This window comes from Rutilus rutilus (assembly GCF_951802725.1).
Source record: "Rutilus rutilus genome assembly, chromosome: 21".
Classification (NCBI taxonomy): Eukaryota; Metazoa; Chordata; class Actinopteri; order Cypriniformes; family Leuciscidae; genus Rutilus; species Rutilus rutilus.
Window position 1 is genome coordinate 20,734,299 of NC_140226.1, and position 24,572 is coordinate 20,758,870.

Sequence of the window (24,572 nt, forward strand, 5' to 3'; positions counted from 1 at the left end):
TCAGCACCAGTTTACCATGATCAGCTACATCAAGCTCATCAGATCTGTCTGCGCATGCTGCCGGGCTTTGAGCTCAGCAGAATCAGCCCAAAGAACAGAGCACTACCATAAATAACGGCATCCTTAGAGAGTTATGCAACACAAGGCGAATTAGATCCCAAGGTGACGAATTTCTGATGGAGAATAATGCACTCTGTCTGGTGTTTGCTTTCTGGCTGATTTGTATTGAAACAGCGGAGGAAACGGCTGGTAAACTAAAGTTCACACTGAGGTGAACCTTAACAGGCACTAATAGTATATGTTTTTAGTGCTGCTACAGGTAATGATAGAATTTAATAATTAGTTTTGTCTCACAAGCCTGGCTGTCATCCTCTTAAAATGCCTCAATGAGCAGCATTGTCTTCCAAGCTTTATCACTATTCTTCATTGAGTTATTATGAACAATATCAACGAGCTTTCCACCATAATTCTTTAATTAACATGCCCCCGAACTTGGAAAGTCAACTCCTGAAGAAAATCCACAGCTTCTTATTGGTAATTATGACATTGTGGCGTTCATCTCATAAATACATCATTATTCCGACATAACCTAAAGGCAGCATTAGTGCATAATCATATGCTGAAATTACTTGGATGGGAAGTGCGCATCCATGTTTTTTTTCCAAACTACTGTAACACACACTATGGTATATTGTTATACATACACAAAACTGTGCACAATCTCATCAGCAAATGACATACTTTTAGTGAATAAAAGAATGCAAATTGGAATGCAACCAATATTTCTTTTTCCCTTTTTCACAAGGACCAAGCATACTTGCAGCCACATCTCTCTGTTCCATCATCTGGTTCAGGTGCATATTGTTATGGCCTACGGGGAGAGCTGTGTGGTTTTTAATAATCTAAATCCTCCTCTGGTCTTTCATTTCAAAACTTTTGTTTGCAATGCATAATTATCTTATGTTGCATAACCCTCATATGATTTCACAGATACATCTGTCATCGTTTCACTTTGCCTTTAATGCCTTAGCAGCGAAAGCTTGATTATTAATGTCTGTGATGCCTGTGATCTCACTGATACTAACAGTCCAGGCTCAGCTTTTTCACTCTTGATTCAAAGCGCCATGCTTTTGTTTTGCACTGACTGTTATTGTATTCTTCTGTTGACCATTGTCACTTTCTTTTGTTTTTGTTTTTTCCTCCCTCCTCATCCCTCTTTCTTTTTGCATGTCCCTTGCACTGCCTGTGTTTGTTGTGGGCGAATGAAGAACTGGAATCATCGAGCTGTCACTCAAGTAGGCCTTTCATCTCAAAACTCAGCATTTGATTGATATGCTGTGCCTAAGGGCATCAATCAGACATTGATGTAAACCAAAAACAGTTTTAGAAGTTACTCTATTATTATTATTTTTCATATGAATTTTTGTCATTTAAACATTTGCTTGATGTGTATTAAACTGTATTGTCTGTGTGCATGTGTCTGTTTGTAACTCCGTGGATTTGTTGATCGGTATGTAAGGGAGTAATTCACCCAGAAATAGAAATACTGATATTATTTATTGTTCAAAAACCCATTTGCTGGTATGATTTGCACTGGAACACAAATGGAGAATTTTTATACATTTTATAAACATATTTGCATTGCTCTTTTTCAGATAATACTTCATCGGTTAAGCTCCAAAAAGCCAAAAAAGCACTATAAAAGTAGTCCATGCTTCTTGTGCACTATATTTCAGGTCATCGGAAGTCATTCAAAAAAAATGGTGCGAAGAACACACCAAATTACAAGTAGTTAATAAAACTGGATCATTGAACTCATGATTTAATCCGTCTGAAAACAATTTGAGACCCAAATAACCATTTCACTGAAATAATTTATTCACTGATCTGTTCCTTGAGTTCAACTAACTGATTCAGCGGTTCTCATGTTAAAGATTCATTGAGGGAAAGATTATCAATGAATAAAATGTGAAATTTCTGTCTGTAATTAATGCAAAGCTATTATATGGACTACATTTTCTGAGCTTAACATATACTGTAGGTCCCTGACTATGAACTGTTGCTGTAAGCATAAAAACTGCATGAAAACTTCTAAGAAAATTACAGCATGTTTGGAAAGACATGAGTGTAAGGAAATAATGTCAGAATTAACATTTTTGGGTGAACTAACACTTTAATAAAGAATTCATGCCCATTGACCTGAATTACAGTAGTATCACAAAGCAGCAGTCCAAATTCTATCCAAAATGTCCTTTTTCATTTTTGAGTACAGCAAACTGGCTAAAAAAGATAGTGCCTCACTCGAAGTGATGCAATTTGTATTTTTAATATCTAACCAAGTAAATCCCTGGATAAAAAGATTTTATTCCTGATCTGAAAAAGTCTTTGATTAAAAAATACACACAGAATTACAGGTGATTTTGGGTTGAATATTTAAGACAGACATACATATTTAATAGTTGTGGCCATTTTCAGCTATAGTGTGTAATGATGTCCTTGTGTGTATAGTATTTTGTTTGATTGGTGTGCAGTGCTCTCAAGTAAGCAGATTTATTCATGAACACATATTAATACTTCACACAGTTAAGGATTTTAAAATATAAAGGAATAGTTCAGCCAAATATTAAAATGTAGTCATCACTACAACAAGTAGTGGTTAATTTCATGCTCTGTTCCTCAGAATAATGATTGCAGTAACTCTGGTGTCAAGAAATACAAAATAGGAATAAGAGGGAAAAAGCATACTCTGACAGCACAGAAGTACACTTTTTTGTTTTGTTTTTTTGAAAAAAAATAGTACACTTTGGTTATTTATGGATACATTCCAGCGTGTTTGTACAGATCTGAGGAGCTCTTTGTTCTGGCTGCTCAGGTTCTGTTTCAGCTCTCTGTGTTGTTGATTTCAGAAGGCTGGCTTGGCAGACGCCTGTACATATTTATAAATGCAGAGAATTTGTGCTAAGAGAGAGACAATGAACTTTATTTTGACTGAAGAAAGGAAAAGGAGTCTGTTGAATTGCTTTGGCCTTTTATGTTTATAATTTGATAGATGGATGGATGGATAAAAACACATTTAAATGATTATACTGTACATTTAATTTTCTGTATCTCTCTTTCTCTCCCTCAGGGTATCAGTAGTTTGTTTAGTTCACTGAAGGTTGTTCGGCTGTTGCGTCTGGGCCGGGTGGCTCGTAAACTAGATCACTACATTGAGTATGGAGCTGCTGTTTTGGTTTTGCTGGTTTGCGTGTTTGGATTGGCGGCCCATTGGCTGGCCTGCATCTGGTACAGCATTGGAGACTATGAAGTCATTGACGAGGATCGTAACACAATACGTACGGACAGTTGGCTTTATATGCTGGGTGACACCATTGGGTCACCCTACCGCTTCAACGCCAGTGCAGGACGATGGGAAGGCGGACCTACAAAAGATTCTGTCTACATCACGTCTCTGTACTTCACCATGACCAGCCTGACCAGTATTGGCTTTGGAAACATTGCTCCAACCACAGATGGGGAGAAGATCTTCGCCGTGGCCATGATGATGATCGGATGTGAGTTGAAAAGCTTTATATACTCCCCATAAACACCTGAGTGAAAAATACAGTGTTCACATTAAGTCTATTCATCATATAATATGAGAACAAGGGATTGTGCTTGTCAGTATTAGGGATTTAGTTCTATGCACACACTTAGAGTGCGTTTTCAAAAAGCTTTGTTTTCATGAATAAAAACGCTGTCTCAGTGTGGACGGAAGGCCAAAACGGAGAGAAACGTATTAGTGTGGACATGGCCTTAAATCTACCGTTCTATGTTGAGAGCATTTAGGAATATTTGGCCACAGAGATCCGTATTTCTTGAAGAGATACTAGGAAATGTGATTGACTCATTGTGTCACTGTGAAAACGTGTGTGAAAAGTACATACAAATACGCATTAGAACAACAATAATCCCGTATGATTGTTTGCTCAGAAAGCAGCAATGTATGTTTACTCTGATAATCTCTCCTGAGGGAGTTTTACCATATAAATGACAGCGTACTGCTCATGTTAGCTGGTCATGTTTAATAGCACATATAATGAAACTAAATCATTTTCCTCTGAGTGGTGAATCACAGCTCAATGGCAGGATGATCTAAGAGAGCCCCGCCGTGGATGACCCTGTAGGCGTCGTCTCTAGATTCAACACTCCATTATTTCGCTCATCTGTCTAACAAATCTTTGTTTGCTAACAGAACCAAATGAAAGGTAGCTGTCTCAGTCAGCAGAAACAGTCACAAATAAAACAAAACAGATTTAAATTGGTAATGTGAAACAAATCAGTTCACATTGGAACATATCAGGGCAACATGATGCAAAGATTTTTGACCCAAGTAACTAGCTAAAAAAACATACAGTAGTGAAAATATAAAACCAGAAATAGCTAAATCAATATGATGCATTGTTTAATTGTCCTACAAAGCTACTGTAACTTGGATACACAGACCATCAACACTTAACACATAAACCTCAATAACAGTCAATTACGGTGGCAACAAACAGCATTTAGTAAAAATAAAAGCACTGAACATCACAGCACAACAGTGATGACAACAACAACGCCAGTGAAATAAAACCAGCTGCACAGTAAAAAAATAACCAGTAAATAAATAGTAAATAGCCCCAAAGTTCAATATAAAAGTGTTTGTCCAGCTGACTCTCCATTAAGTTTGCTGGGTCAGCATCTAACATAATAAAATAATCAAAAGATATTTAAACCAATAAACAAAACATTATAATGTAGGACGAGGCTGTTTTTATTACATAAAAGGAAAAATACCTATTCTACATTGATTTGGATATTTAATTGTCCATGCTCATTTCTCCTTTAGATTACTTTTGCCATCATCTAATTTTCTTATATACAGTTAATCTTTAAAATCAATAATAATCAGATAACACAGTTAAATGTAATCTTTTGTAAACCTCAAAATGAATCCCATTTTCATAATGTTTTCATACTGTTACTTTACCATTTTTCACTACTTTTCATACTATTATGTGTTGAGATTCACTTTATAATTTTAGCATTTAAAAATAACTGATTTAAGTCTTTAGTGTTTTATTTATTTATTTATTTAGACAAAATAGTATGGCATTTTATTCATTCATATTGGCCTGAATTTCTGTATCAGTGTATCCATAGAACATTTAATTCTATTCTATTTATTTATTTATCTATTTATTTCTATTCTGGGAAAATGATTGTAAAATGTTAATGATTAGTCACTGGACATCTCTGTACAATAATGTGATATGAACCCATATCACGTAATTACACATAAATTAAATAAAAAATTACATATTAAATGTAAGCATATGAAGGAATGAAGGCATTTCTTCTGAGCTTAAGTATCAGTTCACGTTGCATTACATAATAGCCTATATGTCATGTTTTATGCTCAGTTAACAACAGCTAATGAAAATGTTCAACTGGCATCACATAGCAGTCTGTTCTCAAACGCTTCAAGGTGATGTAAACTTACAGGCTTTTGTTCCACAAGCGCATTTCAGATTTCTAAAGCCTGCTGATGTTTCATCATGTTTATAGTGACGGCGCCGAGAGTAAACACTTGATTGGAGCATCGTTTTGCATCGTTCTCAAGGGCTTTATTCCACAGTCTAGAGAAGTTGTGAGAGAAATGAATCTCTTCTTTTGAAACAAAAACAGAAGTGCAGATGCTGATTTCATGGGTTGCTCGGGGAACAGGGCTGGCAGCAGGTGCTGGAATGCCTGTTTTGTTGCCATGGCAACCCCTGGCTTGGGGCACTAGTTTATGACCGATTGAAAATGTAAATCTGACTGAAACAGACTAACAGGTAGAGACATACATGCCTGGCTTGTTTTCTTCACATACAGTGTTTTGAAGATCGCCTGTGCATGTGCTGACGTACACGTGAGAAAACCACGAAGCAGCTTTCATCTTTCTCCTGCAGGAGTTTTTGTCAGCTAATGACTTCATACATATTAGATATGCGTTCATAAGGCATTGGCAAATTCATCTCAACACTGTTAAGTATTTGTGCTTTGCCATGTTTGATCGATTGCTTAACTTTCTCTCTTTATTTTCAGATTAATTTGCGCAAGAGCACCAGGCATTAATGTTCCTCACGTGTTTTTAGACTGCATGTGCACATGTTGTGATGTCACAAAAGTGTGAAGGCTTATGAATATTGATTAGGTTATGCACAAATCCTTGAACATGATGTTTTAATGTTTTGATAAATAGTCTGTGATGTACAGTATCAGGTATCAGGACGGTTTGATCATTTCCAAGTCAAAAGTGAAATGTAAATCAAAACATTATGACTAAAAGTCATACAAATCCAATAAGATACAATTTCTCTCGCACATTCAGATCCTATGTTCTCACTGCACAGTGATCTGATGGAGCTATCATTAATGTTGACCGATTCAAGTGCTTAAATTAGATATTTTATTTGGAAAATTCAATCCTACATCTGACACTGTCTTTGGGTTTTGTAGCTCAGTGCAAAGGTTTCCGGTTTCTGATTCACCCGAATTCACCAACTAAAACAATATATGAAGATGAAAACTAGCACCGAAAAATAAAATAAAATAAAATAAAATAAAATAAAATAAAATAAAATAAAATAAAATAAAATAAAATAAAATAAAATAAAATAAAATAAAATAAAATAAAATAAAACTTAAACTATTAATAGTCGTGGCCGGGGCCTAGGCATATGTGATGTCACAAAAGCTAGAATCTGCAAACGGCTTGTTCTGAGACACTGCTTATGATTTATATGGATTAATAAAAAGAGGAGTGGGTGGATTTTTACCATTATAGGGTGGTTACACACACTGAAAGTGAATTTTGCATAATAGGTTCCATTTAAAACTAAAACTAAATGAAGAAGAAAGAAAACTTCAAACTTCAACGAGAAGAGTGACTTTGAGAGTTATGAGCTGATAAAATTGGCCAGAATATTTGATGAACCTGATCCTCTGACACCATCACCATCAGAGTGAACAGAACGTGTCAGCCAGAAATGGGAAGCTAAAATGAACCTGGACGCCTTATCTGTTCTTTATTGCCGAAGTGAATGTGAGCCTGTTTTCCAGTAGATTTGGTGCTTAATCAATTTAACTTGGCCAAATTCCCCAGTATCCTAACCTTTCAACTAACAATGATACGGATTTACAGTGTTTGCAAATGTGAAACGGAAAGAGCTCAGTCTCACCCTGCCGTCACGTGGCCTTTTGTAGGCAATGATGCAAGTTCAGTTGGAAGCAGAGATGTTGAGATATTAAATATTCTGTCACATGTTCCTGTAATAGAGTCACAGCCACAGGGAATCTTTTGACAAGGACCCGTTTCATCTGATCAGATACACTTTCTTCCCCTCTTCAACTCTTTCTTTCTTTCTCTCTGTCTGTTACCACTCGCTCATTCGCAGACATAATCAAAGAAAAAACACAATAGATAAAGAGGACAAACATAAGGGCTTTTCACACTGAGCTTTCAAATACCGCTTTTAACCCTGGGTAAAGGAAGCAATGTTAGAATGTTACAACTAAATGCTTAGCAACCAACAATCAATAGCGTGCCTCATATTCACTTGCTTTGGACGGTCACAGAAACAGCACATTGTATAAACAGTAGTTTCAGCGTTCGAGGGGAAAAATGTCAAATAGTGACATTTCATTCCGACTTTTATAGTCCGAAAAGTCCATTCAGATAATAAAAACTTCACAGTACAGTCGGCATTCACGGTAATACATAATATGAAAATGCTAGAGCCTTATGTAAACATATCACATGCAGCGTTTGTCCAGTCAGTGACAGTGACACAGCAAATATGCAATTAAGGACGTTAACCCAGGGTTTATGAATGTACAGTATGAAACGATGTCATGACAAATCTCTATCAACTATCAGTTAATGATTATACTAAATACATACGAACAATATTAATTTAAAATATATATGGTTACTATATAGTGCATAATAAAACAAATCGAATGTTTCTTTCACTTGATAAACTGTTAGTTAATTAATTAACTGTTACTTATTAAGTGAATTAATGAACATCATTACATTCTTTTTATAACTGAAATATTTGGACATTTAACACTTAATTTAACATGTAATTACATTAAAAATTATTGTGAATACATGTAGGGTAAATGCGTGCTATGCTAGTACATAAGCTAACTAATACAGACATTAATGGTAATTATAACGTAGTTCAAACAGAATTTATCATAACATGATTTTGTAGGAATTGTAATCAGGCACTAAAGAAAGTACCTATTAAAAGTAATTTGAGCCAATGGGACCTGATTTGTCACCACATCGGCAGCCCCCGGGTAAATTATAAGCAATGTGAAATGTGAAGCAACATAACCCAGGATTCCGTTTACCGGGGGTTTACAATGACCCAGGATTAACTATTTTAAGTGTGAAAAACCATATAGATCCTCAATACTTAACACACAATAATGTTGGCAACAAAGACAGTATACATACAGTATATATATATATATATACACACACTGAACAAAATTATAAACGCAACACTTTTGTTTTTGCCCCCATTTTTCACGAGCTGAACTCAAAGATCTAAGACTTTTTCTATGTACACAAAAGGCCTTTTTCTCTCAAATATTGTTCACAAATCTGTCTAAATCTGTGTTAGTGAGCACTTCTCCTTTGCCAAGATAATCCATCCACCTCACAGGTGTGGCATATCAAGATGCTGATTAGACAGCATGATTATTGCACAGGTGTGCCTTAGGCTGGCCACAATAAAGGGCCACTCTAAAATGTGCAGTTTTACTGTATTGGGGGGGTCCGGGTGGGGGTCATCTGCATGCTCGTCGTCCTCATCGGGGTCTCGACCTGACTGCAGTTCGTCGTCGTAACCGACTTGAGTGGGCAAATGCTCACATTCGATGGCGTTTGGCACTTTGGATAGGTGTTCTCTTCACGGATGAATCCCGGTTTTCACTGTACAGGGCGTGTATGGCGTCGTGTGGGTGAGCGGTTTGCTGATATCAACGTTGTGGATCAAGTGGCTCATTGTGGCGGTGGGGTTATGGTATGGGCAGGCGTATGTTATGGACAACGAACACAAGGTGCATTTTATTGATGGCATTTTGAATGCACAGAGATACCATGACGAGATCCTGAGGCCCATTGTTGTGCCATTCATCCACGACCATCACCTCATGTTGCAGCATGATAATGCATGTCCCCATGTTGCAAGGATCTGTACACAATTCCTGGAAGCTGAAAACATCCCAGTTCTTGCATGGCCAGCATACTCACCGGACATGTCACACTCTGGATCGGCGTATACGACAGCTTGTTCCAGGTCCTGCCAATATCCAGCAACTTCGCACAGCCATTGAAGAGGAGTGGACCAACATTCCACAGGCCACAATCAACAACCTTTTTTTTCCTTTTTTTCGGGGGATCCCCCCCGGACCCCCAGATCCCCCCAAGACAGTAAAACTGCACATTTTAGAGTGGCCCTTTATTGTGGCCAGCCTTAGGCACACCTGTGCAATAATCATACTGTCTAATCAGCATCTTGATATGCCACACCATTATCTCGGCAAAGGAGAAGTGCTCACTAACACAGATTTAGACAGATTTGTGAACAATATTTGAGAGAACTAGCCCTTTTGTGTACATAGGAAAAGTAATAAAAAGACAATAATTACCACTATAACCAGTAGATGGTGGGTCAATAGATACCAGTGTACTCAACTGGTACACACCAGTTAATAAACAGCACAATAAACCAGCACAAATAAACAATCCGTTACAAAAACACAGGGATGTGGCTCTAATTAATGAGTTCAGAACCCAGTGAGGATAATTGGTACTTCTGAACAAACAGATTAAATGATGCTATCAGTCATGGCAAGGATGCATTAGTTATTGCTGATTAGAAGGCAATAGAGATCTGAATTTTGGTATTAGGCCTGAATTCTTGGGTTTCATGTGAGATGATTTCTATTGAATTAGTGATGAATAGGTAGTATACCAGTAAAATTTCTCTGTACCAGTTTCTGTACCATAATAGTTTAATAATAAAAAATGTAAATTAATGACATCAGTTAATAATTAATAAACAAACAGTTAAGTGAATATTGCATTAAAAAGATATAATGAAAAGTTACTCCAATATGAAACCAATATGAAAGTATAGCTGCCTATCTGGTACTCGGTACTACTGGGACTGCAGAAAGGCTTGTATCGTTACATTTTAAAAATGTAAGTATCGATTTGCCACCAACATGTCGGTACTTTTGACAGCATTTAATTTTCTACAGAACCCTCAGAACTAAAACTAAAACTTACCCAAAGCTTTAACACTACTCTATTGCTGTTATTCAAGCACTGGTATTTTCTTCAGAAATTGCACATCTAATTAATTTGAGAGATCATAAATTTGAGATTTTTATATGATTTACTTGAATATAAATTATATTGTTTGTTACTGTCAGTATTAAGTATTCTCTATTTGAACTGATTTAAAACAACGCTATACTGCATGTTGTGTAGTCAAAATAAATGGGTGATAAAAAGAAAGAGAGGGCGAGAGATGGAGTGAAGAGCACAAGTATAATGCTGGCAGTACAATTAATCACCTGCTCTAATCAAATTACACTAACACAGGCTTATCTCCTCCACCCCATGTTTTTCTTTGCTCTACCATTACCCCTCTGTCTCACACCATCTCTGGCAGCGGCTCAGCTCAAGCAGATGGCGAGATGTTTCGTCTTTTACCGAAACAATGTTATGAATGTGTCATGCAAAGACAATTGCCGCAGCAACTTTCTAATGAACAGAGGAGGTGTAAAAACATCAGTGCTGTAAAAAATATACGTTTCCACTAACGAGTCCTGCTTTACAGTACAGACTCCCCTGGGGTTTAGTGCTGATTTTTGCTCTTCTTCTAATGACTTGCACTTGCACTTGTGTGCTTCCATGTTTTAAACAGAGCACACAGAAAGTCCACGAGCACAAACACAGTTTTGTTTGATGGATTTAAATCTCCTTTATAAAGGCAAGGAAGATTAATGGGGTTCTGTGCCATTGTTTCCACTCTAAATCACATGCCGTTTCCTAGTTTGAGTTGTTGTGTACTTCAGAGGGAACAGAATAACCCGAATGTGGCTATTTTTAGAAAATATGTTAAATTCATGAAACCTCAGATTTAGCTGTGCTAAGGGGAACAGAAAATGAGAGTGTGAAAGAGAGAGGAGACAGAAAGTGGATTGAGGAATTTTAATGCATCAGTCATATAGTTTTAGGGTTTTAGGTTTACACGACACAGTTAAAAAGAAAAAAAGGAAAACTTTTGTTATTTTTTTATTATATTTTTTAAATAAGCTCCTGAAATCAGGTATCAAAGTGCAAGTTTTTGAAAGCGATACTGTTATCGTCAAAACAACAAACAACAAAACTTAAATTTTTGGGAAACCGGTGACGTCATGCGCATGCATATTCATATTCATGTTCAGACCCTTTTTGCGCCGACATCACAGTTACGTCACGGCGTTAGCTGGGGGCAAAACAAAGGGAAAACTGGAGGAGGCAGCCAATACAAACCAGCACAGATTCGGCTACATAAGGAGCTTAAATGTCATCTTGTTGTGTTGTTGGGTGCAAGAATTGACGGAGTACAGGCTCCAGTTTGAAATTATATCGCATAATATTTTCTAAACTATTGTGATTATTTGTGAATCATCTGTGATTGTATACATTGTTGTGATTGATTGTGACTAGACTTTTTGAAGAACCTGGTAAGAAAGAATAATCAAATACATAAAATTAAAAAATGTATTTGCTATACAATAAGAAAATAGAATAGAAATAGAAAATAAAATAGAAAATATTCACATCTTTAAAATTGCACTGTAATGTCACTCTTTAAATGGTCATCTTCTGGCCTTGGCAGAACTTCGGATCGTACCACACAAGTCATGTGCGTGACCATTCAGCAAATAGTTATAGACATCTAAAGATTTATACGCCCTCAGTTTCTCTTTATGCTCAGTTTCTCTATTAGTGTAGATGTCAGGCCACTCAACCGGAGGTAATCCTGTCAGATCGTCCATCCGTTGAGTGAGTGTGTATGGGTCGGTCAATCTGTTTCTGTCCGTTAAAATTAACTTTTGCAAATAACAAATTGCGATCCTGGACAGTGAGTGACCTTACACATTAAGATAAAATCAGATTTTCTCCAGTCATTGTTACAAAACAAGCTAACAAAACTTGCTAACTTACGTTAGAGAAGCAGCCAGAGGAATCGTTCCACCTAAGCTCCGCCCACAAAAAAACGTCACCATGTTTACAAACTGAAAAGGGGTCTATTGAGAGTGAGGAGTTGTCGTCACGGTATAGAGCCCCTCCCCTCGATCCGCCATGTTGGCAGGATTCCAGCGGCAAAACATCATTGTTTACGTGTGTTGTTAACTCGGTAGTAGAGGAGGTTTTCGCAATTCCGCACTGTTTTACCATGCCTGGAAGTAAAAACTAAAAATTATTAACTAATAATAATAGCCTAATAAATGCGCAAAAATGAAAGAGCTCTGGAATGTTTAGTCGCGCTTCTGTGTAGTTCTGAAGGCGTTGCCCCTGGCAACCGATAGCGTCTCCTACCATCATGGCCGACAGGCTCAGACCCCGCCCAAATCAACCCAAGTCGGCACGTGACTCCTCACTCTCAATAGGCATTTAGTGTTTCTTTACAAAGTGACATCGCCAACTACTGGCCTGGCTGCAGAATACGATATGAACGGGGATCGTTTTGACAAAGTTGTTAGTACATCGTTGTAGGTCAGTAACGGACTAGAGTCCAGTTTTGAGTGGAGCATAGGGCACATCAACTGCAGTTTTAGAGCTCCGGCTAACACTTGGCACAGCTAAACTATTATATAAATGATCAATAACCATTCGGCACTCCAACCTAAATTTGAGGTCATGATCAAATGGAGTCCGATAAAAGTTTAATTGGAATTAAACTACTTTGCCACGCTGAAAAGACAGCAACTTCCCCCGCTTATCGGAAACTGTCGTTGAACCGAGTGGACGGGCCTTACACTGTCATGAGAGCTGCACAAGATAATAGACATTTATTTTTGCACTGCACTGAAAACTTTAAAGGGACATTTCATGTGTGTGACTGTGCGTAACTATAAAATTGAATCAATAAATTATATATAAACTTGACAGCACATTTGAAAACTTCAGAACAATTTAAACACGTGATATGAAATATAACCATGCGTTTAGGTCAGAGCATTCAGTCAAGAGCTGCCTAGACAATCCATGCAATCTCAAAGATCAATACACTCAAGAGAAATACTAACACTTTCTCTATCTCACCCACACGCTTAAAGAGCGTACATCAGTTAATGTAAAGAGAGGGTGTGTAATAAGCTGCCTGGCTCACTTATTTGTTCATTTGTTAATGAACATTCATCTATCTCTGCAATGAAAAAACGATGTGTGCTTGTGATTCGACAGGACAGTTCATCTTGAAGCGTGAAAGCAGTTAAAGTTGAACTTTTAGATTGGAGGGTGAACAAACGCCCACCCTGTGACCTCACACATTGATACATCTGGACGTGTCTGTGTCCTATGTGTCATGTCAGACCATTTAGAGTGTGCTCATGTTTTCAGTAGGAAAGTCGCTGTCAGCTCTGTTCCACGTTATTGTCACCTTGGAGCCAAATCTGTCCCCAAATCAGAAAAGACTGTCACACTGCATATCTGTACATCACCGATTTCACACACATACACTTACAAGACTCGTACACTCTAATAATAATGGCTGGGGTCCCAGAAAACTGCAGCTGGGTAGTTGACAATACTATCAGCATCTGCAATAGTTTGGAAGTGTGCACAATTTTAAATGCCAGTATTATTATAAAAGACTATTTAAAGTCACAGTGTTTAAAATTGCTGTGTTTATTATATATGAATGATCTGTGCAAATTATTTATGAACTCTTTCCCCACCATCATTAAAAAAAAAAAAAAAAAGTTGCCAGCCAACGCCAGCATTTTTGATAATTTTCACAAAATCTTCATGGCACCCAGCATATTTTGTTTTATGAATATCTGAATATGCAATATATCTAAAGAAAGAACAGACCCTCTGCTTTTAAACACTCACACAATTTTATTTTTTATTCTAGCTTAATGCATTCTTTTTTTTAATCAACACTGGGTAATTTTCATAAAAAAAGCAACATTTGAGATGAGAAAATCACGGTTTTATCAAAGACTATATCTAGATCGGATTCAGAATGATGATCAAGCGCCCCCTATAACAGTGAAAACATGGAAAGCTGGAAATTTCCGTCAATGGCGGGGAAGCGTTGTCTCATAAATGATGGAAATTTCCGTCAATGGTGGGGAAAGAGTTAATGTGCCCTCTGAATATTTACTTGAAATAACCTCCCCTCCCTTGTACAACAAAATCTCTTCTCTGATGACGTGTTTATCGGTGCAAGAACGGGAAAACCTGTCACTCACAATACTGTAGATCACAGCAATAGCAAACGACAATGATCCAATCCCGCCCCACATTGTTTCTTGTTCAAGAAGCCATTTTACTCGTATATACATCACAATAGGGAAGAAAACACTATCACAAGTTCCGTTTTGTGCCGACTTTAAAGAGATAAATAGCAGACATGATTGTTTGCTCTAATTTGATCTTTTCTAATTCAAGAAAGTTGACAAATCTGTCATCATTTGCTCACCCTCAAGTCATTCAAAACCTGTATGCTGTTATTTTTTTTCAGTGGAACACAAAAGGAGTATTTTGAAGAATTTTCACAAAGATCTTTTTGTTACATAGTGACCATCTGTCAAAACAACAACAAAAACACACTATAAAAGTGGTCAATATATGCAGATCACTGAGTCAGTGAGCTGAACCCGAGAACTGAATTGGTCCGATACATGAATGAATGAATATTTGAGCCAGTTGATCCGACCGGTTCACAAATCAGACTGAACGATTCATTCATGCGTCAGACTGATCCAGCTCTTGAGTTAATAGCTCACTGGAGGGGAAGATTATCAGACTAAAATAAATGACTTCTTTGTGTTTCTCACACAAAACTGTAAGAAGGTACTTCAAAAGATTTGAAATAGCATGAATCACTACAAATGGTCTCTACAAACTGTTATTGCACAGAAAGTGCTGCACAAATTTTCAACAAAATAACAGCATACAGGTGTGGAATGACATGAGGGTGGGTAAATGATATAACACAACTTTTATTTGTATGTGAACTATACCTTTAATATATCAGGGCAGTGTTTCCTGAGTTCATGAGATAGACATGATTGTAGAGTAATGGCAGCTCATAATTCTCATCTGAAGGTATTTAGGAGGGGATTCGCACTCACACACACACACATACACATACACCTAAGAGTCCCTACATGCGTAATTAGATTTTCTTCTGTGTGCAGAGCCATTACAGGCCGACTAAATCAGTTTAAAAGAGACATTCACTCACCTTTATTGAATTTTCGTCTTTCTGTCCTGTGCTTTCACTCGTTTACAATTCACTCTGTCACTTATCATCACCATTTCTGTCTCTCTCTCTTCTGAAACTGGTAACTTTTGGAATATTTTTTTCCATGTAGCTTTTGTAACTGGCAACTACACAATGCATGTCAGATAATGAACACACACACACACACACACACTCTCTCTCTCTAAAGTTATTTGGGGCTTCTTTTGATTTTCTTTCTTGCAATACATTTTTTTTCTATATGCATGAATAAATTATCAAAAAAATTTTTTTAAATACTTTCAATATTTTTTATATTTAATGTGGACTTTGACTTTTGAAGACCACTGTATGTATATAATTATCATTTTATTTCTGATTTATTTCAATTATTCTGTGCCTCCTCTGTGTTGTCCCTTAACCCAAAAAGCTTATTTCTCCCTTTCTTATAGCTCTCCTCTACGCCACCATCTTCGGTAATGTGACGACTATCTTCCAGCAGATGTATGCCAACACTAACCGCTATCATGAGATGCTTAACAGCGTGCGGGACTTTCTCAAGCTGTACCAGGTGCCCAAAGGCCTGAGCGAGAGAGTTATGGATTATATCGCCTCCACCTGGTCCATGTCCCACGGTATTGACACTGAAAAGGTGAACACCCTGTATGCCCAACTTCAATTGGCCAGCATGCAACTCGGGACACTTCGCAGCAGCCACCCTTCTGTCTAACGTGTGTGTATGTGTGTATGTGTTATTCGCTTCTGCTCTGTCTTGTGTGTGTGTGTGTGTGTCTGGCTAAGTATTTTTAAACATTAGTGTGATTATTTAGCGAGATGCTTTTTCACGCTGTGTGTTTAGACTCGTCCTGTCGTTTATACTTAAACCACAGGAGGGGAACAGCATGACTCTGTGGATATGAAGTCCCTGTTGGGTGGACATTGTCAGAATGCTCCAGCTGTCGTCTCCTCTCTCTCTCGTGATTTAGCCGTCTCATCACACACAGACTTGCACCGTCCTCCCCAGAGCCAGCCTCCATGTCTCAGTGACAACCACATTCAGAAAGGGAGATGCTCTGGAAAAGTGAGGAGCTGCTGGGAATGGCAGCTCAGGGACATATCACACGCTAATGCACTCAGATACACACATACATACCGGCACACATGTCCTGTACCTCTGTCTCTCTGTGTCAGCCTCTCAGTATGCTTCATTGGCATGACAGTAAACATAAATTTGGGTGGCCATGAAAAAAAGAAAAATTAATGCATTTAATCATGCCCATAGTCGGTGCATGAATCTCCAGAATAAGGGATTTTCCTGCCATCAGAGCAATGCATTCAAAAACAGCTGGAAGTTGAACTTTCTGTTACTTCATTACTCGGCTCATACAAATAGAACAATTCTTACAATAATTGTAATAATAATAATAATATAATTTTGGCCTTTTTCCATGATGGGATATATTCATTCACTCTCATAATAGTTTTAGCATGTAAATGGATTTGAAAATGTTAGTGTACTTGGTCTTGGTGGACTATATCTGCTGCACACTCTACTGCTACAGAGAAAGTATGGACATGCTACTGCCAGTAGATATACAAAGACATGCTGCTGTGAGCATGTAGGAAATGCTGCTGCTGTATGAATAGGCATAAATGAATCTCATAGCAGATCTAAACAGGTGGAGCTGGGGGAGGTAGAGGGTTTCAGAGGAAATCTGGTAGTGCGTTGCAGGAACAGCACACAGTCAGGGCCGTAGGCAGCGTTTTATAACCACCTAGGTCCCAAATTTAAGTTAGTTATTAAGTTGCAGCTGAATAACCAACACTTAAGTCTGATATTTCTCTCTCTTATTACAGGTTTTGCAGATCTGTCCTAAAGACATGCGTGCTGATATATGCGTGCACCTGAACCGGAAGGTTTTTAAGGAACATCCTGCTTTCCGCCTGGCTAGTGACGGCTGTTTGCGGGCCCTGGCCATGGAGTTCCAGACCATCCACTGCGCTCCAGGCGATCTTATCTACCATGCGGGCGAGAGCGTGGACAGCCTATGTTTTGTGGTGTCAGGGTCACTGGAGGTCATCCAAGACGACGAAGTGGTCGCCATTCTGGGTAAGAGAATATTGACTAGGTATGGATATGGATTCGATTATTTTCTTTGATATATTATCTTTAGCAGTTTGCACATCATGACATCATCCCTCTGTCTTGGGTTTAGTTCCCTATAGGAAGATTATTTGCATCCACAGAGCTTCTATGTGATCGTATATCTCCACCACACTGCGCCATCCCTCTCACTTTTGTTTCTTCCCACATCCTGCACCCTGTATCCTCTTTGATCAAGGTGTTTATCTCTTTCTCTGAGTGTAAAACATTCAGGGAACATAATAAAATAAAATGAAGAGGAAAAAGTTTAAACTGTGAGCATAATGCATGTTAAATAATGCAAAATATGGCCTAAGCTGATGATAAAAACAATAACATTAAAAAGATATTTAAAATGTCAGTTCTAAAGTATGTTTTTAAGATCCTTTCTAAGTATCAGTTCATCCTTTTCTGGCAGTAATTGAGTTGGAAGCATTCCAGTTTTCTTGCTGTAGACTTCTTATGTCTTCTGTTCAAACAACATTTTCTCTGCCGCACAATGAACTGTGATTTATTGCACTATAAATTTTAAACGCCTGTGTTTTTAAATGATTACTTATACCTATAAACCTACCTATAAACACTGTAATGACTTCTCACGTTGGCTCCACATTATTTCATTCAATGAAATGACAAAAAACAAGTAGAAATTGAGAAGTCACAATACCATATACCATAATATACTAATATTGATGTATATTATATACACACACACACACTTTCCTTCTCAATTTTTTATTAATTAGTAAACAGTCAGTAATAAATTTAGGTTTTGTGGTAAATTTAGGTACGTAGTGTGTGGTTTTCTCTTTTTCTTGTCAAAATTATTGTTTAATTAAAATGAATGACATAATAGTATCTGATAGAATGTATTTATACTATGAGACCCAATGCATAGATATGATATTTTTATACAAAATAATATTTTTTAGGTCATGCTAGCTGATACTGCAGAAATACTGGTATCATTTCATAATTTTCCTTAGTTTAGTATCGACTCAACATCCTTAAAAAAAATGCAAACAGTGATCTTAGGTCAGACATGCGACTCATAGATGTATACGGCTCCAGATGTAACGTCTGTCATTTCCAACATCTGTCTGTCTCACAACAGAAAATTAGGCTACTTCGCCCCATGAAGCCACAGAGCTGAGAATCTAATGGCCATTTATTTATCTGTTGACAAACTAACGATGCATTGCTAAATTTGGCTCTCTGCCGCAGCTGTTAAACTGATTTAGGATCAGTCTGGAAGGCCACAAATGTCATCTTTTGCTTCTAAAATTCACACACACACACTATGTAGACAGAATAAAAAGGATTATCGATCTGACCACTTGTATCTCTCAAGTGGGCGGATTGAGCGAAACTGTGGGTCAGAGGTTAGTATGCGTGTGTCTGAATTCTCATTAGGCTGGTGTGTGTTACACTGTGACCTCTGGAGCTATAAATAATGATACTGCTGGTCCATTACACATATTAGAAACTCTCTCTTTCCATTCACTCTTACCTAAAAATACAAAGAAAGAGAGCACAGTGACAGCACCCATATTGCGAGTGTTTATTTCTCCTTAAACATCAGTTTAAGCAGCTACAAAACACAGTGAGCTCAAAACTTCCCGCTAAGTCCAAAACAATCATTCATTAAAGCTATGCTGCAACACTATGATTCATTCCAAACTTCTTGAATTTTCTGATGTCATGCAGATAAATATATTAAAGGGACATTTCACCCAAAAAAGAAAATTCTGTCATTTCTTATTTATTTCTTTACCCTTATGTCATTCCAAACCTGTATTTCTTCCTTCTGTGGAGCACAAAAGATGATTTAAGTCATTATACACAAACTCTTCCCACACATTTACTGCAGTTCAAAAGTTTGGGATCAGTAAGATTTTTTTTAATGTTTTTGAAAGAAGTCTCTTTTATGCTCACCAAGACTGTGTTTTGATCAAAACAAAACTATTTAAAAACATATATATTTTTACATATTTAAAATAACCATTTTGGGTAACACTTTACTTGAAGGGGTGTGCACAAGACTGACATGACACCGTCATAATCATGACATGACACATGTCATGAATATGAAGGAGGTCTTATGCATGTTTATGACAACTGTCATCAAGTGTCATTCGCTCAATTATGACATTTTTAATGCAAATATGACATTGTGTGAGATTTCTTTGTTATGGCAACTTGACATTGACATTAACCTGTCATTAATATGTCATAAACATGACATACTGTAGCAGATTAATTAACAAACTTAAGAAACCACTTAGCTTTATGGGTTAACATTTCATTAAACTGTCATGTGGTTGGTTTTGACATTGGCTGTCATGAAGCCATTATAACATTTTAATGACAAATCAAATTTGTACCACTGTAGTTGAGGTCAAGAAAAACATTCATGACACAGTTATATGACAGTTTAATGAAATGTTAACCCATAAAGCTAAGTGGTTTCTTAAGTTTGATAATTAATCTGCTATGTCATGTTTATGACATATTTATGACAATTTATGTTGTCTTGGTAATGTCAAGATGTCATGACAAAGACACTGACAGGTTATGATGTATTGGTTTATGTCAAGTTGTCATAACAAAGACATCTCAAACAATGTCATATTTGCATTAAAAATGTCATAATTGAGCGAATGACACTTAATGAAATTTGCCATAAACATGCATAAGACCTCCTTCATATTTATGACATCTGCCATGTCATGATTATGAAGGTGTCATGTCAGTCTTATGCACACCCCTTCAAGTAAAGTGTTACCCTCCAGCCTTTTATTTCTTTCTTATTATCAATGTTGAAAACAGTTGTGCTGCCTAATAATTTTTAACTGTGATACTTTTTTTTTTTTTTTTTAAATCTTTGATAAATAGAAAGTTATGACAAACAGCATTTATAGTGAATATTTACTATATAAATTTAGTGTATCAAGATGCATCATAGATGTCAAACACCATTAATTCTTGATGTCTCGTAACCAAATGTGACACTCTAGATCTCTCTCTCTCTGCTAGCAGGAAGGAATCTGTATTCTAGAACATTTACTAAGACAACCGTAAATAATTTATCTCAGTGGACATTTTGGCTCTGTAACTCCAACTTATCCTAGATGTGAGCAGACAGAGATGGATGGACAAGACTTTTGTGCATTTGTTCATTTCAGTAATGGAATGAGGGAATATGTCTCATCATCATTTCTCCTCTGTCAGTAGGGTTGCCACCTTCAATACAGAAAAATAAGGGACGCCTGCCGCGCGGGGGGGGGGGGGGGGGGGGGGCGTGTATATGATATATAATTTTTTTTATTATTGGTAAGTTAATCTATTTTATATAGTCTATTGTTAATTCTACAGTAGCCTATTGAAGGATGCAATCATTTAAATTAGTTAAGTTGTTTATTTGCTTCACATAGGCACTATATTTCTATTATTAAATATATCTCTTATTAAAATAATCCTTATGTGTCTGACTGTACACCTTAACCGTAATAAAAAAATCAGTAACACTTTACAATAAGGTTCATTAGTTAACTACATTAATTAACATTAACTAATAATGAACTGCACTTATACAGCATTTGTTCATCTTTGATGTTAATTTCCACATTTACTAATACTTTATTAAAATCTTGTTAATATTAGTTAATGCACTGTGAACTAACATGAACAAACAATGAACAGCTTTATTTCTATTAACTAACATTAACAAAGATGAATAAATACTGTAACAAATGTATTACTCATTGTTAGTTCATGTTAAATAAACCTTATTGTAAAGTTTTACCAACCAATCATACCATAACATGATTCATTTACATTTTTAACCTTATTTCTTAACAAATAGGCAGCATATGAAATCCAATGTAATCAATCAGAAAATTATTGAGGTGATTAAAAAACTGTCATTACACTATCTGCCTCAGGAGATGATTGAGGTATGAAGATGTATCTGTATCTGTAGCAGCCTCCGCCATTCTTTCAAATCGACACTCTGAGTGCCAACCCGCCCTCCTCTGACTCTGATTGGCCGTGACCCTGAAACAAACCAATCAATCCAACGATGGCAGCAGCGGCAGCGAGTATTACCCAATCAGGGGCAGAATAGGACGAGTCTTCACAGAATGCCGGTCGAATGATTTGCATGAGAGATGCTGCATTGAAGACAACTCCGAAAATACGGGACAAACCCCGTCCCGTATTGATTCAAAACGGGACACGTTATTTTATTCTCAAATACGGGACGATTCCGTATTTTAAGGGACGGGTGGCAACCCTATCTGTCAGACATGCTCATGATATGTAGCACTATGGGTTGACCAATCATAATAAAAGTGTGTTTGCGTGTGCAAAAGAATGCTGCCTTGCCAGGATATTGTTGTGAATGAGATTTTACCAGTGCTTTCGACTGCTTAAATCTTCTGATCTGATGTGTTAGTGGTGTTTTACATAAGTTGAATTACACACCCCAAAAAAAACAGAATACATGATCTGTCTGCTGTAATCTGATCTAAGACAGAAGATAGAAGAAAGAAAAAAACAGAAAGATCATTTGCAGTATTTTCTTTTGTTTTCTTCTTTTTTTGCTGCAAAAAATTGATAGAAAATAAGAAATTAATTTTAGCAGAAATTTCTTGAAACCAAAAATCAAGATATTTATTGAAAACAAGTCATAATACACTACCGTTCAAAGGCTTTTGTTAGATTTTTTTATGTTTTTGAAATAGGTTTCTTTATGCAACATTTAAGCTACATTTATTGGATTAAAATACAGTAAAACAGTAATATTGTGAACAATTTAGTTTTCTATTTTAACATGTAATTTATTTCTGTGATTGCAAAATGTTCAGCATCATTACTCCAGTCTTCAGTGTCACATGATGCTTCAGAAATCATATGCTGATTTGCTGCTCAAGAAACAGTTCTTATTATTATCAATGATCCTGACAGTTGCTCAATATTTTTGTGGAACTGATACATCAGTTCAGAAAAACAGAAAATCTTTTTTTAACATTATAAATGTATTTACTGGCAACCAACCCTCCTCATCAAAAAACACCTTACTGACACTGAACATTTGAATGCTAGTGTACAGTATACAATTTGGCTTATTTAGGACAACAAAACAAATAAACTGATTAAAATTGCTGTTCAGTTTAAATAAAGAGGTCCATCTAATATATTACTTGGAATAAACATACAGTATCGATCTGCCAGTTATTTAGACAGCCACAGTCCTCTATAAATGTACCATTCAGGGCTGTGTTTCCCCAAAGCATTGTAAGCCTCAGTATGCAACCATTGCTGCCAATAGTCTCTAACATCAATGAGAAACACAGGTCAGGCCTGTTTGTGTGTGTAAGAAAGTGTCTGTGTATCTCCGCAGGTAAAGGTGATGTGTTTGGGGACGTATTCTGGAAGGAGGTGACGCTAGCTCAGGCATGCGCTAATGTGAGAGCGCTAACATACTGTGACCTGCACGTGATCAAACGGGACGCGCTTCAGAAAGTCCTAGAGTTCTACACCGCCTTCTCCAACCACTTCTCACGAAATCTCCTGCTTACGTACAACCTGCGCAAACGGGTGAGTGAATGCTGTCTGCCATTCTCTTTCCCTCTCAGTACTTTTTCAATTTCCACTGGCCCATGTCAGACCGCATATGTAAGCAGGATTTCTCAGGACCCACTTTACAGGTTACTGCATTCAAACTTCACTGCACAGCTGGAAGTAGATTGTAGCACGCTGAACTCATGGGAAAATATAAATACAGCTCTCTAAAGCTATCTAGATAATCACATACTACTTATAGTGACAGACACTTTCTATTTATTAAATCAGAGTAAATCCAGATGATTTAAGCAGTTTATAGCTACACTATCTATTCTGTGCAGGTTAATCACCTTATGGATGTAAATGTAACCCACCTCCTAGTGTAAATTATAGAATTTCTTAATTGCCCACTCCTGATAACCAATAATATTAATACTGACTTAATACTACACATACAATAATATCGTAAATAACCCAGTGCCACCCAATTAATTTCATGTTGATATTGAGTTGATACTACACATTATAATACTGTAAATAATTCAGCACCAGTAACTCGCTGATACTCCTACATAGTAGGTGGCAGTATTGCAACTTAATGCTGGTTGCCAACGGTCTTAAAAGGGAGAAAAAAGAGAAGATGACGCCATGTTTACGTAGCTACTACTGCCAAACAAACTCATGTCGGAGACAATAGACCAAGGGTGCGTTCTCCGAAACTACCTTAACGCTACGTCGTTCTTAAGTTGTACCTTAAGAAGTACCTTATCGTTAATACGTGGTTTCCGAAACCTTCTTAGTTAAGTATACCTTCTGTAAGTCATACGTTCGTAAGGTTGGTCTGGAGCGCTCTTAGTTATACCTTATCGCTGCTGACGGTTCATACCGCTAGTGGCCACCACTACGCAAAAAGCTTTTCTACATCGCAGTTTAATTACACATTGAAAATTTTATATGAACATTTAATATAAAATCTGATTTAGTATTAAAATTACATTTTTACTTTACTTAAAAATTTTACACATAAAATACTTAAGTTGTTATAGCCTACACCCAGTGTAAGTGTTTTCATTATTAAAGTTTCCATACACTAATGGTTGTTAGCTTTTTTAATTACTATCCTAAGGCACATCAGCTGGCGAACCATTTGACAGAAAAGGCTTAGGAGTCTATATAAAGGAAGATGAGTTTACACAAACTTTATAGCTATGGCAGCGAGACAGCGAGCACTTGTTTTAAATCAAAGACGGCGCCGTCCGCGGAGCCAGTTAGTGTATGTCAACTACATGGCTGGTGGATAA

General features: G+C 37.0%; 1 protein-coding gene across 1 annotated transcript in view; it reads left to right on the top strand.

Moving 5' to 3' along the window:
* kcnh1a (potassium voltage-gated channel, subfamily H (eag-related), member 1a) overlaps positions 1 to 24,572 on the top strand; it is a gene marked incomplete at its 5' end in the record, with an annotated part of 45,382 nt that overhangs the window by 10,926 nt on the left and 9,884 nt on the right. The window contains 4 exons of the mRNA XM_084392468.1: positions 3,128 to 3,554; positions 16,013 to 16,212; positions 17,418 to 17,670; positions 23,108 to 23,304. Coding sequence (XP_084248594.1) covers positions 3,128 to 3,554; positions 16,013 to 16,212; positions 17,418 to 17,670; positions 23,108 to 23,304 — 1,077 coding nt within the window. The remainder of the gene's footprint in view (positions 1 to 3,127; positions 3,555 to 16,012; positions 16,213 to 17,417; positions 17,671 to 23,107; positions 23,305 to 24,572) is intronic.